Raw genomic sequence first — 15,888 nt, forward strand, 5'->3', positions numbered from 1 at the left:
ATTTGCCACTGATTGAAATTTGAGTTCGTGCAACTATTCAGCAATAGATTGAAGGATAGAGTTCGATCTCGATACAACAAAAGATTGGAATCTGGTTTCCATGTATATTTTGCACACATGTGCATGAGAGAGAGAGAGAGAGAGAGAGAGAGAGAGGATTTAATGGCCAAAATTCAAGCTTGAGTAGGAAACATAGTCAGCTTCAAATGATCTATTCAAGTTTGGTTATGATAATAAATGGAGTATGAAAACGATGAGACAAATCCAACCGAACTTAAAAAAATCCAAATTATGTTTAGGACAACATTGAAATAACAGAAAGAGCAAAACACTGACACAATTACTTTGATGATAAACTTAACAAAAAGTACTAATAATAACTGTTTCAAACAGGCCGATAAGTTACAAAATCAAATTTAAATCTCACATTACAATTCGTAATTACTGTCCGCATCCAAAATTCTCTCCGTCAAATGCTCAAAGCTCAACTTTTACCGGCTTGCTTTTCTTTGGCCTTTTGAATCTTCAAAACCTTCTTCACAATCTTTTGCTCTTCCACTAGAAAGGCTCTAATGATCCTGAAACCATAAACATGTTGATAAATATAGATGTGAACAAGATAAGAAAACAAAGATGAATAGTTGCAAGAAACATACCTTTCCCTCACAGCACCTCCAGACAACACCCCCCCATAAGCACGGTTCACCGTCCTCCTGTTTCTAGATAATCTAGATCTCCTATATTCGGCAGGTCTCAAGTGAGGAATCTGAGGTACAATCAACAAGGTATTGTGAGTTAGACAGTATGAAGTCCATAATAATTGAAATGCTACCTATAAGGACATACTACAGATTCCAAAGAAACACCATGTCCCTTATATCCTGCCTTGGATGGGAAAAAAAAGGACAATCACTTCAAATTCTTTTATTTCCGTGTGACCAAAAAAAAATTCACTTCAAATTCTAGTTCTACTACCATGGGAAATAGTTTAACAAGGGAACAGGACGCAAAAATGTGGATCTAGTTTGTCAAACTTCCCACCTCATTTTTTTTAACCCCAAGGCATACACTGCTGCTAACATTAGCGAGCCATGATACAACGTTAAATGAAAGTTTAGAAACTAACGCACACCATTCTTGAAGTTACACCTAAGCCCATAGAAGCAAATATAAGGTCTTAAATCCCTAACAAGGTACAGGTATTAGTAAGGCTACCACCTGTCTTGGAAAACCAGGCAAAATGTAAACAGAACAAATTTTGAGACAGCCCATTTAGTTCAGTCAATGATGGAAATAAATGGACGCCAATACCCATTTAGTTCAAGACCCACTTATGTTGTGGCCAAAATATGAGGTGCAACCTCTGTTATATTTGAGTTGCTTCATCGTACAATATCCAAATGAGACTTTGAACTAGTAGCTTCATGGGTCGGGACCAAGTCATATATGCAATTGTAATATGTCTTAAACTCAACAAACACCGGTCCAGGACATAGCCATCATCCACCGCTTCATACGGAAAGGGAAGCAACAATTGAAAATGACGGGAAATGGTTCTATTTTTCGGAATTTTCATTGTCATGGAAACTAATGACACGGGTAAACGGGAATGTAGTGCTAATGATTAGCAGATTCAAAATAAACTTACCCCTTGTATTCTCTTCCCTGTGACAGGGCACTTGGGACCACTTGCCCTCTTCTTGGTACTCTGATACACTAGCTTCCCACCTACAATCCCAAAGAACACAAGAAACAGTGATATGAGAACAAACCCAAATCGTTTGTTACCTATACAAAAGTCTGAAGTCCTAAAAGTCTAAAGTCCTGTTTATATAGCTGTGTATATCATTATAATAGCTCAAATGTAGATTTCATAGCTTACATAGAAATTTCGACATAGAGTTTTGGAGTTTTATTACCATGGGTTTAAAAATCACTATTTGATTGCAGTGGCTTGATAGATATCCCTTTAACATTTTACAAAAGCTATAGTACACAAAGATTGGTCCCTATGCCCGACTTTCCATGATCATTGCAAGGCTCAAACAGAATATGTATTTTCTAACTCTAATCCAACTTCCCCTCTAGTTTCGAAAGCCAAAACCAGCCTTATGTGTGTTATGAGCTTATGAGAACATAAAACCCTTTGTTCAAAATTAATATCTATCTAGATGAAATCCAACTCACAACTGTCATAAAAATTTGGTCAACAGATGCTCCAACACTATCCATATATACACACAGATTTAAAAAGAACTATACACACCATTCGGATCCAAAACATAAGCACTTCTGTTTCTTAATTAGTGTAAAATAGTTCAAAAAATTATACAGGGGGGAAAACTAATTTGTCCCCCCTCTTATGGTGTACCCAATAGAAACATGCTATAATATTGAATGGTAAATGTGTTTTTTTTGGTTATCAGAGGAACAGTCCTACAGACAAGCCACTAAATGAATCCAACTACGAAACCCAAACCTCCGGGGAGCTAGTACAGCAACACCTGTCATGGCCCCCATTTACTGCAAGGTACTCACCCTGTGAAGAATCCAACCACAGACAAGAGTACTCCCCAAGCCAGGGCATCTACTCGAAACAGTGGGGCAACCCCTGGATGTGTTTGAATGGTTAATGTTATGTCTTCTGAGTGGTTAGACACAGTAAAAACATAAATTTAAAAATATTAAAAATGCTATGCCGTCTGTGGTAAAATGTTATCCCTTTGAATGATTAATGTCATTTTATTACCCCCCCTAGCATCTCCACTATACAGGGAAGTACTTCATTTTTTGATCGGATTAACCAAACGACTTTCTAAAATGGACAAGCAATATGAGTGAGTGAAAGGGGTATACCGTACACACACATGAATACGTTGGAAATGCTACAATTTACACCCCTAACATTTTGGATAAAAAAATATAACAACATCAATCTTGGAATTTCGTAAAAAAAAATCGTAAAATAAATAGAAAATTTTACGAGTTGTACGCACCCAAAATAGGGTACATAAATATATACATTCATACATGTAATGTATATATGTATATGATTTGGTGTAGAGGTGGAAGAAGTAGTACCGGGGGTTTTGACGATCCGGTGCTGGTTAGATTTGGTGGCATAGCTATGCCGCTTGCGATAAGTCAGCCGTTGCACCATCGTCGAGGCTGGGTTCGCTCTCTCTCTCTCTCTCTCTCCCCTCTTTGTGGCGGAAGCAGAAGGGGGTCTACGAATAGGAGAGAGAAGGATATATGTAATGGAGGAGTATGTCGCCCTAGATCCTACGGCTGATATCGAATTGAATATTTTGGGCTTTTTTTTTCCAACGGCGAAAATTGGTATGGGGGATCCACGGCTAGATTCGGCCAACAAGGTAAGAAAAAACAATCTAAGAGGGAGAATGGTTTTTGAATTTTGTCTCTATAAATCATAAGGAAATGCTAGGTACAAAGAAAATTTACTTTGAAAGTACGCCGAAAACAGCAATTAATGGTTGAAAATCACTTTGATGATTGTGTTATACACATCAAAGTGAATCTCAACCACTAATTGATCTTTTCGGAGTAGTTTCGAGGTAAATTTTCTTTGTCCGTAGCATTTCTGTTATAACAACTGATTTGCTCCATAAATCCTACGGCTCTCCCTCTCTCTCTCAAACAATATTAATTGCACAGTTGCCACTAATTAGATCTCACGTCTCTCTCTCCCTCAAACAATATTAATTGCACAATTACCACTAATTAGATCTCACGTTGCGCCGTGCTTTCAGGCACGGGCAAACCCTAGTAACTATATAACCACAAGCACTGACACATACATATCTTTTGATGGGGCAAATATTTTGGGCTTTATTTTCCAACGACGAAGATTGGTATGGAGGATCCATGGCTAGATTCGGCCAACGAGGTAAAAAATAATAATTATTATATAACCACAAACACTTACACATATTCATATCTTTTGATGAGACCCACATATCCTGAATATGTAGTATGTGTGGGTCCCAATGTATATGTGAGTGAATTTGTGTAAATATTTGAATAAGTGTTTGTGGTTGATTGAAGAAAAAAAGGAGTTGGATTCTTTCCAGTTTAATTTGTGTCTCGTTTCCACCACACTTTGGTGAGGACTTTGCAGCAGATTGAAATAACGGCTCGTGCCCGCGCCGAGCAGACATCGAGCCTCCCGCAAATGGTCCGTGCTCTCCGAACCTTGTTGATGGTTTGACTCGGCTTGTCTCGATGTTCGGCGGAGCCTCTCCAGAAGTCAGAAGGAATCATCTGTCGAGCATGCCGACCCTTTGACGGTCGTATCCCACATTCGGCCTTGAATGGACGTAGGGACCATGCTACTAGCTCACCCACATGGGAACAACTGCAGCCATGATAATGACCGTGGCGTCACCCAAGCAGTTACAAGCTTGGATAAGGATGAGGGCATGTGAAGGTGTCAGCTCACCCTATAAACGGTTACGAAACCCTAATGTGACAGAAGGATGATGTCAACTGATGCGTGACAAGTACATGTGCAGTCTTGGAGGCCAAACCAAAGGAAGCCTTATAAATACCCCTTTATGCCCACCCTAGAGAGGTACATTCTCTTATACTTGCAAACCGTAGTTCTTGGCTTTCATCTCTGAGCAACTGTACTCATCCTTGCACCGGAGGGTCATCCTGGAGATCTTCCAGTGTGGTCTTTTAATCGTGCTTCATTGTGCATGTTAGGTGGAAGCCAGGAGCCACTCTCAATCAAACCACGGTCAAAGAAGGAGTGAACCGGATTCATCGGAGCCCCATAGACTCTATCCCGTGGTTTCCACAAATGTGATGGAAAGATCCGTGAAATAAGAGTTGAGTTTTCTTCACATTCCACTTAAGAGGGTGAACATTACTCTTATTCTTATTGGTTGAAATTGTGTGGATTCCATCACAAAGTGTATGGAGCCCGCCACAATGTGTGTGGATCCCACCACAAAATAATGTCATATACTTAAGGAGGGTAAACAAAACTGCACTCGTGAAGCACACTTGGTTGTGCTTCATTGCGTTACATGTGACCAATTTCTCTGAGGTCGGGACTGTCAGGCTTATGGCTTTAAGGCACAACAGGATGCTGTCCCATAAATAAGGTACTCGTTGCGGGTTCAAAATTTTAATTTGATCCATTCATAATTTATAACTCATCAAGTAGAACGTATTTGTAAAAAGTTCTATCGATCAAATATCAATAACTCAGTGATTGAAGAGTCTCTTGTTCATTTGAGTGTTTTGAGGAAGGTTTTTTAAAGTAATAAGTGGAGATAGACCGTGCTCAGAAATTTTGAGACCCTCCAAACAGACAAGGTCATATTCTTGTTACAATGAAAAGCAAATACAAAGTTTTTTTGGGTAAGGAAGCAAATACAAAGTTGCAAATGTACTACACAACAATCCATTTGACCAGAAGGTTTTCATTGCCTGATCTACTTGAATTTTGGTACGGGATATAATACTCATCTAGCTCTACAACATAGACAATTCAATATAATTTTTGGACTCGAGATGAAACCTACATTTGAGGGCACAAGAGAGCCTGCAGTCCTAAGGGCACAACAAGCTCCCAAATCTTTATATGCTTTCGCTTGCACTATTTTATTTTGTTTTTTTATATAAATATTCGCTTTTTTATAATTTTAATTATTTTTTTTTGGTAAATCTTGCTATTTTTTATAATAAAATAGTAAATTATTTTCACGCATATTTTTTGAATGAGTGTTTTATTTTTTCTCTGAAGACTTTTTACAAACTAATTTATGGGACGGAATAAGTCAAATGTTAGTGAATGAATAAGCTCATATACATAATTTAAAAAAAAAAAAAAACTTATACTAGACGTATGAGTTAATAGTATTTCATTGATATAAATCTAAAGCGATGTTATATGTGCATGGCAAATTGCCCAAGTCATGGCTTGCATGATGAATTATAGGGAAGTGGATCTTTTCCGTTTGCTAGAGTTATGGCACAAGTGTGGGTTCTATAAAAATATCTTGTCGAGAAAAATATTGAATTTTACCGAACAATTAGCGGAGAGGAGCGCAACCCTAATTAAAAAGAGAGTGTTTTCAGCACAATGACTTTGAGTTTATGGAAACTAATATTGGTGCTCTTCTCTTATAGCTAACAGAACTCCTTTTTCAATTTATTAATTTACAATTATAAGATTACCTTGTATGTTGTCAAAAAAATAAATGCAGGATAATTTTATAATTTTACATATATAAATGAAAACAGAAAAAGAGTATATTTAAATGAAGGGGAGCTCTAAAATGATGTTTTCTAGTAATACATTGATTCTCATCCAAATCCAGGTGAAATCCAAAACAACTCAGATGGTGATTAATCCCTGCTCATCAAACCCATGCTTCGAAAATAAGAGCTAAAAAATTTGCCAAAAAAAAAAAATGATTGGCAAACCAAAATGTCATTGCAAGTCTCCAACATATACACAACCCGATCGGAATTGTTGTGACAAGCGAGTTTTATACAATCGCCTTTCTGTAATTCTTTTAACGTCCAAAAATGAAGAAAAAACACAAATAAGGGTTCTACTCCTATATACATAACCTGCAGAATTGCTGTATAACGAGCTGAGTCTATACAATCGCCTTTATCTGTTATTTTCGAGATCTCAAAATGGGAAAAGCAAAAACGAGGGTTCTAACTGAATCTTCCTGTTCACAATGCTAACCTTGTTTAGTTTCTTTTGACACCAGACCAGCTGATCTGTTGTTAATCTTGACATATTCAGCACTCTTGACACCAGTTTCAGCTCAACTTGGGCGAATAACAGGGCACCACTCAGTCTACTTTCTTGGTGTTTTTGGAACTTCTTCACTAAGCAGTTCCCACTCCTCAGCAGGTCCTTCAGCCTCTTTTCCTTCTGTGTTAACAAGACAAATTACAAAAAATGATACATCCCATTAATTATAGAACATCAAGTATGACTTCGCTGGGTAACGGCTAAAAAGTTGCCAGGTAACGCTGGGTAAATGTTCCTACGTACAGTTACCAAAATTTTGTTTAGAACATGCAAAGTTACGCACTTAGGCTTACGAAAAAGAAGAGAGCGCATTACAAAAGCAGAGGCTATGGTAATCCACGAGCGCGGTGAGTCGATGTATGTGAACGAAAGAGAATCCAAATCGAGGGAAGAAAATAAACCGAAAAAAAGAGAAGAGAAATGACGATGCCGAAACAGTGAGAAAGCAAACCTTTTGGAGAATTGTTTTGATGTCCATCAGAAACTCGGAATCTGAAGGGTCTTGAAGATCAACATGATTGGTTGACTGAATCCCCTTCAAGATCACATTGGCCTCATCTTTATCGGCCTCGATGAATTCCCAGAAAACGCGCATCGATTCGTCGATTACTTGTGTCAGCATTGCAGCTGAGACTTCATAATCTTCCCAAACTGTACTATCCTTCTTGTCCTTCAAACTATCTTCTGCAGCACAATATTGAAGGTTCCTTAGCTAACTGCATAATGCTTAATATTGTTGCCTATCTGATTAGAGCATATCTACGAATATGGATACGGGACATGGACACAACACATGCATAGACCAAGGACTCGACAATTTCGAAAAACAAGACACGGACATGAATGTTGCTACCCATATCTGGACACAACATTGTTTACCTTTAATAACCGGAACTTGAAGAATGGAACGAATATCACACCGGTTCTTGGCGTAGGTTTGGACTCTGGGGCCTTGGAACGGCTCGTTCTCCACAAACCTCTCCAAAAGCACTCGAAACTGCTGGAATTCACCGGCCACATGGTTATATGAACTCGTGTTTCCTTCACCTTCATCTTCCAGCATTTCCATCGCTTTCCTATATTGCCAGTGGAGGATCTCCCACGAAAGGCAGGCGTGTCCAACGTATACCAATTCCAAGTTCCGGTGCAAATCAGTAATGGACTTCAGCGTTGGATCGGCGAAAATCCTTCGTAGCTTGACTTGCAAGAGGTTTGGCAAAAGCAGGGATTTGATCGCTGAAACCGATGATTTCTGGGCTGAACCTTGGTGAATTTGATCTTTCAATTGGAGGAAACCTACACACGTATATAAAGCTGATCGTTTCAGAATTGACGGTGGTCATACACATTTAGTAGCGAATTAGAGCAACAACATCTAGTTGAAGCGCATCTGAGCTGGCACAGACAACCCAAGTTTTTAAAAAAAAGATTGGAATACTGGATATTGTTGCTGAGGACCAGTAGGCTTACTAACCCCGAGGTTAAAAGTTCGATCTCGAGGATAATAAGCACATGTAACGCCAATCAAAAAGTCCATATATGGTCTCGTAATTTGGTCTCCGAATCACCCCAAATTCAGTAAGTATGATTGAGATTCACTTGAGCGCGTGGGGGTCTTAAATGAATCACCACCTCATGCTCCCAAATCAGGGAGGTTTTCGGGTACATTTTCCAATAATTGAATCAAGTAAGAATCTTGAGAGATATATGAAGATTCTCACCTAACCCAATAACCGAAATGCATCGGAATACAGAGAAAGGCGTTTTTTTTAGTACAACGGATTTGAACTTAACTAATCCATTCAAAGATTACATGCAACTTAACTACTCAATTCACCAAAGCTATATATATAATCACCTCTCAGGTGCTATCGACTCTGTTGGAGTCAGTCTACACAAAACTTCGCTCTGATTTTAATTAAACCCCCAAGAACGGGCGGTGAATTGGTCCCCGAAAATTAGTTAAGGTGCGCCCGAACACCTGACTTTCAAGAAAAGAGGGATGACAGTGGGGTATATGGCCTTCTCCAGATGATGTGATTTTAATGGGGGGAAAGAAGGTGGGGATGCAATTGAAATTTGAAACACTACTGAAACGTACCATAAACATGAAAACACCATTGACCTAAATGAAGAGTAGACAAAGAAGTGGGATCAGATCAGCGCCTTTATTGACGCACATTGATAGTGGGGGCCCCAAGGAGGTGTAAAGACTCTATGGAGACCCACCAAACCAATAATCCTCCTAAAAGAAACTCTCTATATGTTGTGAAACAAAAAATTCTCCAACATCATGAGGTGGGACAACCCTTTCTTTTTCCTTTTTTGAGCAATGCTAAGGTGAGGATGTCTGTGTGCCACATTTTGGGTTCGTGTTATCATTGCATTGGTAAAATGTGCTTTACTATATGACAAATGGGGCGCATTTTACCTATACAGCAGTAACACATCGCATGGTACCTAAAATGTGGTACTCAATTATGGTTACCAAAGCAATTAGTGTTATTTATTTATTCTTCTTGGTTCGACAGTCAGGGACGTTCAGGCTAATTTACGTGCACCTCAATTTATCTCTTTTCCGGTCCGGTCAAAGGCAAGTCTTCTACGCTGGGATTGGAAATTCAGAAGAATTTTTTTTCTTGTGTCTGACCCCAAGAATCGAATCCTAGTCAATTGTATAGAGAGCAAACCTACCAAACAGTAGGACTAACTCTTGGGGTGGGACAACCTTTCTTTTTAGCTAATTATATATACTCACCCAACACCTGAGAAGCTCAAGAAAAATGAGAAATTAAATATTTAATATTAAGTCCACGCTTAAATATACACAAGGGAACACATGCTTTCCAGCCCTTTTTGATTATATTCGGGCTGTTTTCAGTTTGATGATCGGAATTGTTTATGTTTTAGAGCTTGTCAATATTATCGTTTAGAATTCGTGATATTCATTGGAATTAGTGTGGAAAAATTGTTCTAGAAAATTAGTGAAGTGAAATGAAGTAAAGGAAAAGTATTTGATAAAAGAAATTTGTAGAGAAATCACAAAGGCAATAGCTTATTTATATAGAAAACTGGTAGTACAAAAATAAGATTCATGCAAAATCTTGTGTATTTTTTTACGGAATGAGTTTTGAGAAAAAAAACTAATGCTAGTAGGAAAGTTAGAGATGCAGGCGCCATGACTTTCTTATTACTAATTGAATACCCAAAAAATAAGGTAAGAAATGAATTTCGCTCTAGAATTTTTTTTTCCCGTCGAGATAAATATGTTGTAAAATCATGTTAATCGATAGTGATCAAGCTGATTTTTGGCATCACTAATGTTTCGAAAAAAAGAAGATTAGGAGTAAACAATTTTGATCCTCAAAATGTACCAGATATAACTATCAACAGCACCCTGCAGTTGCCAAAATTCAAAAAGTTTGAGTTCCTATCCTGAAGAGTCATTGGTCTTCGCCTACTTTAATAGACAACCAAGTCAACCTAAAATGAAAGGACAATACAAGAAGACGAACAATTTATGTTCTAAAATGACTGGAACGCGTCGAAAACATTAATCACGTTAAATATTATTATATCGACTGAATATCGTCTCATACGCGTTTCGAAAACATCAATGTTGTGAAAATAGATTCCAAATAAGTGCTTCAAATTCTTTATTTTTTCTTCTTGCGACATAGTAAAATGATTAAAATCTATCCCGCAGATATATCACTTGGTAATCAATGAACGTGATTTTTTAATTGACTGACACTCTCGACAATGTCTAAAAAATGAAAAGCTCTCGATCATAAACTTGGGTCCAGAAAGAATCCACAAACGAGCAGGACCGAATGGGATTGGCAAGGAGTTCGACATTTTCCGAAACTGAAAGCGAAAAACAGGAAACAAAAAAAACAGAAAACAAGTGGGGGAGGGATTAGAAACTCACTGATTCCATGCAGCGTTTGGTAATTCAAGACGTCCAGTTTCCTCATTTTCTCTGCGTACCCTTTATACACCTTCTGAATCTCTTCCAAACGGTCCTTGTGCTCGAATTTCTCATCAATTCTCATCAGTGGCCTCAAATCCTCCACCACTTTTGGTGGACTCTCAGATTCCTCCAGAATAGTGGGCAACACCCCTTTACCTTTTGCATTCTTCATTTCAGCTTTCATCTGTTCAACTGATTCTCGGTGTTTCAAAAGAACATCACCAAACAAGTCATCATCATCATCATCATCATCTTCATAACCGTAATCCCATGATTTTTCCCAGCTTTTCGGTTCTTCAGATTTTCCTTCCTCTTCCATTTCTTGTAAATCTTCTGGTTCACTTTTAGCAGAATCTTGGAAATCTGGCTCGAATTCTATGAACTCATCGTCAGTGCAAGAAGCTCTTGGTTCGAGAAAACTGATTTCGGCCGGATTCGAAATTTCCTCGGTGAATTCTAGGTTTGGATTCTCTGATTCTTCGTCCACGAAAGAGTTTGCAAAATAATCACTGGTGATTGAATCCACTTCTTCGCTTGAAACACTAGCCTTGGGCTCAAAATCAAAATCGAAACACCAGAATGGATTCCGCGAATTCAATCCAACTTCTTGAGAAGAATTTTCCACACCCAAGTGACTGATTTCCAAGCCGGTTGTCTCTTTTTTGCCTTGAAAATAACAATCACTGGGGAAAATCCCCTGTTCTGGAGTAACAGAGTTCTCTCCTTCAGTAACAGAGTCCTCTGCTTCTTCTGAATAAAATCCATTGAAATCTTGATTTCCACTATCAACGATTTGAAAATCATTTGGACCCACCGAAGAACCTTGAATGACTTCAGGCTTCTCAATAAATTCCCAGAAATCTTTGTTGGAACTGAACTGAGGCTTGCTCGCTTTCTGATTCGGCAAATTTGATTGGAAAACGGAGTCCTCTGTTTCTCCACTGGTAATAGAGTTCTTCGCTTTAGAATTGAATTCCCCTGAACCTTGATTTCCATTTTCTGCATTGGGAAAATCATTTAGACCCACGGAAAAATCCTGAAGCTGAAAGGTAATCCTTTCAGGTTCCTCAATGAATCCCTTGACGTCATTGGTGGATATGAACTGATACTTGCTCGTTTTCGAACTCCGCAAATTTTCTTGAAAAACAGAGTCCTCTGTTTTTGCACTGATGATAGATTTATTTGCTTTGGAATCGAATTCCCAAGAATTTTGATCATTTGGACTCAGAAACAACTCCTGGACGGAACAGCTAACGGTTTCAGGCTCCTCAATGAATCCCCTGTAATCTTTTGTGGAGGTGAACTGATGATACTTGCTTGCGTTGTGATTCAGAGAATTTTCTCGCGAAACAGAGTGCTCGGTTCCGCTGTTCTGAAACCGGAACCCGAAAACAAACTCTTGATTCTCTTCCTCTGTTTCACAAACTGAATCAATTTGATCATCCTGTTGCAAATGATCAGCCTCAAAATCGGAATCTTTCTTCTTATAGCTATCAGCTGAAAATAATCTGAAAGCAGAAACAAAAAAATTCATTCATCACAAAATCAGTAAGAAAATCTCAGAAAATCAATCACCCAGAAGGCAAAAAGTACCAAATTTAACAAATCATACCTGAATATGTGTCTGAAAATGAACCCAAAAAGAAGGAAAAGATACGTGGGCAAAACCCAGAAATAATTAGCAAGCCTAAGCATGTTTTTACATGTAAACTCCTCTGAGAAGCCTTTATATAGAAAACCCAAGTGGGTTTTGATCATAGAGAGAGAGAAAAACTTCTGGGTACCCATAAAATGGAAATTCTCCTCATGGGCTTTTGTTATTGCTAAACAGAGGTGAAAGAAAAGTAGGGTTTAGGCACAAGAAATTGTACTCGTATCGGGTTCCAATTGAGAGTGTGGACTGTCTATCCACTAGCAGACACAGAAATTGGGGAGAAAAATCTTGTCATAGGAGGAGGACAGATATAAAGATATGGGCGGAGATTGTGCAGATGGGGAGGACAGTATCAGAGAAATTATGAGAGAAGAGTTAGGAGAGAGAAAGCTACGTTTGGTAATTTAAAGGTTTGGCCTGACATAAGAAATAAAGTGAACAAGTGTTTATATTTTATGAGATCGCATGTTCAAATTATACGAAGGTTAAATATTTTAAACTGTAGGACTATTTGAGGGTTTGTCCTGCTGTGCATTTTAAGGTCCCGGAATTAGTCGGGAAGTGCAAAAGCTAGTTTGGACATCGATTTATTGGAAAAAGAAAGAAAACTACGTTTTTTTTGTTGTTTGAAAAGGAAAGAAAAGGAAACTACGTTTGAGAAGAATAAACGGAAAAATTCAAAATACCCCCGACCTTTACTCTAAATTTAAAATTCATACTACGTTTGCAGATTGAAGCAAAATCCGGACGTCGTAACTTGAACAAAATTTGGATCGGTCCACACCTCCTCTTTCTCGATCAAATTTCGATGATTTGAGCCGCTCAATGTGTTCAGAACATGATTTTAAGGGTACACATGAGAAATCAGCAAAAAAATGACTGGGAAGGGTTTGATTTGAGTAGTTTTTTATTGAACTGTTCAATAAAAAACTGTTCGGATGAAGCCCTTTCAGGTCATTTTTTTTGCTGATTTCTCACGGGTACCCTTAAAATCACGTTCTGAACACATTGAGCGGCTTAGATCATCAAAATTTGATCAGGACGCTATTTAACAGAGCCTTTAACGAAATTTGTTAGTCATTCAGACGGAAGGGGGCGTTTTGATTAACGGAAGATAACATTGGAGTAAAATTGATTTTTTTAAAAGGTTGAGAGTCTAATTGAAATTTAGAGTAAAGATTGGGGAGGTATTTTGAAATTTTCCCAATAATAAAGGGCGCTGCTATTCGCAGCCCTCTATTTACTCCCATAGCCCGTTAAAAATTTTCAATTATACTCGACAGTTAGTTACCGAAATTGAGATATATTTTCAGCGTCCAATTACCGAAATATAATATTTTTTTCAACAGATGTTTATCGAAAATGCATGTTCGGCAGTTGTTTACCGAAAGTTGAACATATTTTCGACATGTAGTTACCGAAATATAATCTTGTTTTCAACAGCAATTTACCGAAATGCTATTTATGATTTTCAACAATCATTTACCGAAATTTAGTGGGCTACGGAAGTAAATAGAGGGCTGCGAATAGCGGCGCCCATAATAAAACGCGAGTGTGGCTTGTGATTCTTGTGTAGTTGTGTAGTGTTATGGAGTGGCTTTAGAATTCTCATATTTTCTTTGGAAATTGATTAGATTTCTTTATTCTTGTTGGACGGTCAAGGAAGTTCGGTTCAGGTCAGTTTATGCTCGCCTCAACTAAATTTCTTTTCGTCCAGCCAAATGCAATCCGTCCACGTTGGAACAAAAAATACGCAAGAAATTACTTATTGCGGCCAAACCCCAAAAATCAAACTCTGATCAATCATGCGGAGAGTAAATCCACCAAGTCACCAACCAACCGGACTAACCATCGCTCCGAAAGTGATTAGATTTCTCATAAGTACGAGTTATGTCGGTTTGGATTATTTTTGAAGGTCTTTTGTTCTGTCAGCGTTCTCTCTCTGTCAGTTCGACACGTTTCGAAAATGGAATGGAACATAGAGAAGAGTCATTGTTCTCGTTAAGGTTAACAAGCCCTGTTTGGTAGCCCAGAAAATGCCTTTGGGAATAATGCTTTTTTAGGTTTATTCATTGTACTTTTTATTTATTTCTTTGGGTCGGTTTGATTGTACTTTCCTTAGGGCATGTTTATTTGATCCGCTTCTTAGGGCATGTTTTTTGATCCGCTTCTTTAGGGCATGTTTGGGAGGGGTTTTTTTTATTTTATTTTATAAATTGTGAGTTGTGGATCTTAAATTGTTAGAATCTAAAGTATATATTTAAAAAAAAATCTGTTGAAGTATTTCGATAAAAGTGGAGAATAGAGTTTTGCACAAAGAGTAGAGTAGTGTTAATTCTCAAAACGGTCAAACACAGAAAACTCGAAACCGGATGATACATAATGAAGAAATGGGTCTCTAAGACATGCGCTAATCCGGAAAGTTTAGGCTATTTTGGAAATAGTAAAAAGAATGAGGAAAGGAAATTATTAATAAAGAATATTTTAGTAAAAATGGTAAATATTTAATCTCACTTGTTCAATTTTAATGAAAATAATCTGAGGAAAGTGAAAAGGGAATGGTATTTGCCATAATTGTTTTCTTGAAAGACGGCAAAAAAAAACTTATGACATTTGAACACTTTTTAAACCAAAAATAAAGAAAAGGTCAGGATTGGGAAAAAAATTACTATTTCCCCCTTATTTCCAACCAAGTGAGATATTTTGCTGATTCACATGAATCTAGAGCCTCTACTCTGACCATCTTTTAATGGTAAGTTCTTATCAATTGCTAAATAAATATGTGGACAAATATGGTGTAGTTTTTTTATTTGTTCAGGTTTTTAAATATGTGTCGTGCATAGCACAGGCTTTATGCTAGTCTTTCTTTATATAGACAAGAAAGAGATCGAGAATTAGAGTTGCGTTTCTTTTCATTTGTTTCCACGAACATGACATCGCAACATTTACAAGTCCTATTTTATGTTTAAGCGGTTAGAGAATTGCATTCAAATTTCTTAAGAATACAACAACCGGACAAGACAGTACCTCGATCATACGAGAATTTTCAACAACTAAATTGAGTTCAATTGACGTAAACAAGCTTATATATACATAAAAGAAATAACAACTACGTGCTAACAAATAGATACTCTTATGGAGGAGATGAAAGAATAAATCATCATCTAAATGAGTCAATACTACTTGCTTGTTAAGAAACTGACTTTTAAATGAAAATATCTTTTCATTTGGATTTCTTTACACATTTAATAAGAGGGAAAGAAAAAACTGATTCAAACTAATTTAAGATTAGCATGCTTTAGAAACAGTCAATCATTCGGACAGTTCAACTTCCTATTTATTGTTTTATAGAGAGATCGGTTTCATTAGAAGATTAAATGGAAAATAAGTGGAAGATTTCTCATTGCGATCGGATCAGAGTGGATTTGGCTTCACACCATTATATGGACGGAAAATATA

At 37.6% G+C, this 15,888-nt stretch overlaps 2 protein-coding genes across 3 annotated transcripts; both read right to left on the bottom strand.

Moving 5' to 3' along the window:
- Nucleotides 1–254: 254 nt before the first annotated feature.
- LOC131310447 (large ribosomal subunit protein eL34-like) lies at nt 255–3,241 on the bottom strand. The gene is made up of 4 exons (XM_058337450.1): nt 3,082–3,241; nt 1,649–1,728; nt 657–766; nt 255–578 (listed from the first exon to the last, which is right to left on the bottom strand). The coding sequence occupies exons 1-4, from the start codon at nt 3,158–3,160 to the stop codon at nt 485–487; spliced, it is 363 nt and encodes a 120-aa protein (XP_058193433.1). The 5' UTR covers nt 3,161–3,241; the 3' UTR covers nt 255–484.
- Nucleotides 3,242–6,421: 3,180 nt separating this feature from the next.
- LOC131310449 (uncharacterized) lies at nt 6,422–12,862 on the bottom strand. 2 transcript variants are annotated; one of them, XM_058337451.1, is made up of 5 exons: nt 12,388–12,862; nt 10,734–12,283; nt 7,682–8,098; nt 7,254–7,483; nt 6,422–6,922 (listed from the first exon to the last, which is right to left on the bottom strand). In XM_058337451.1, exons 1-5 carry the CDS (start codon nt 12,561–12,563, stop codon nt 6,671–6,673), a joined length of 2,625 nt encoding a protein of 874 aa, XP_058193434.1. In that variant the 5' UTR covers nt 12,564–12,862; the 3' UTR covers nt 6,422–6,670. The 2 variants fall into 2 exon arrangements, with proteins under 2 accessions (XP_058193434.1, XP_058193435.1); XM_058337452.1 differs by having other exon boundaries at nt 7,254–7,486; nt 12,388–12,861.
- Nucleotides 12,863–15,888: the final 3,026 nt, after the last annotated feature.

The sequence above is a fragment of the Rhododendron vialii genome, chromosome 12a (assembly GCF_030253575.1).
Source record: "Rhododendron vialii isolate Sample 1 chromosome 12a, ASM3025357v1".
NCBI lineage: Eukaryota > Viridiplantae > Streptophyta > Magnoliopsida > Ericales > Ericaceae > Rhododendron > Rhododendron vialii.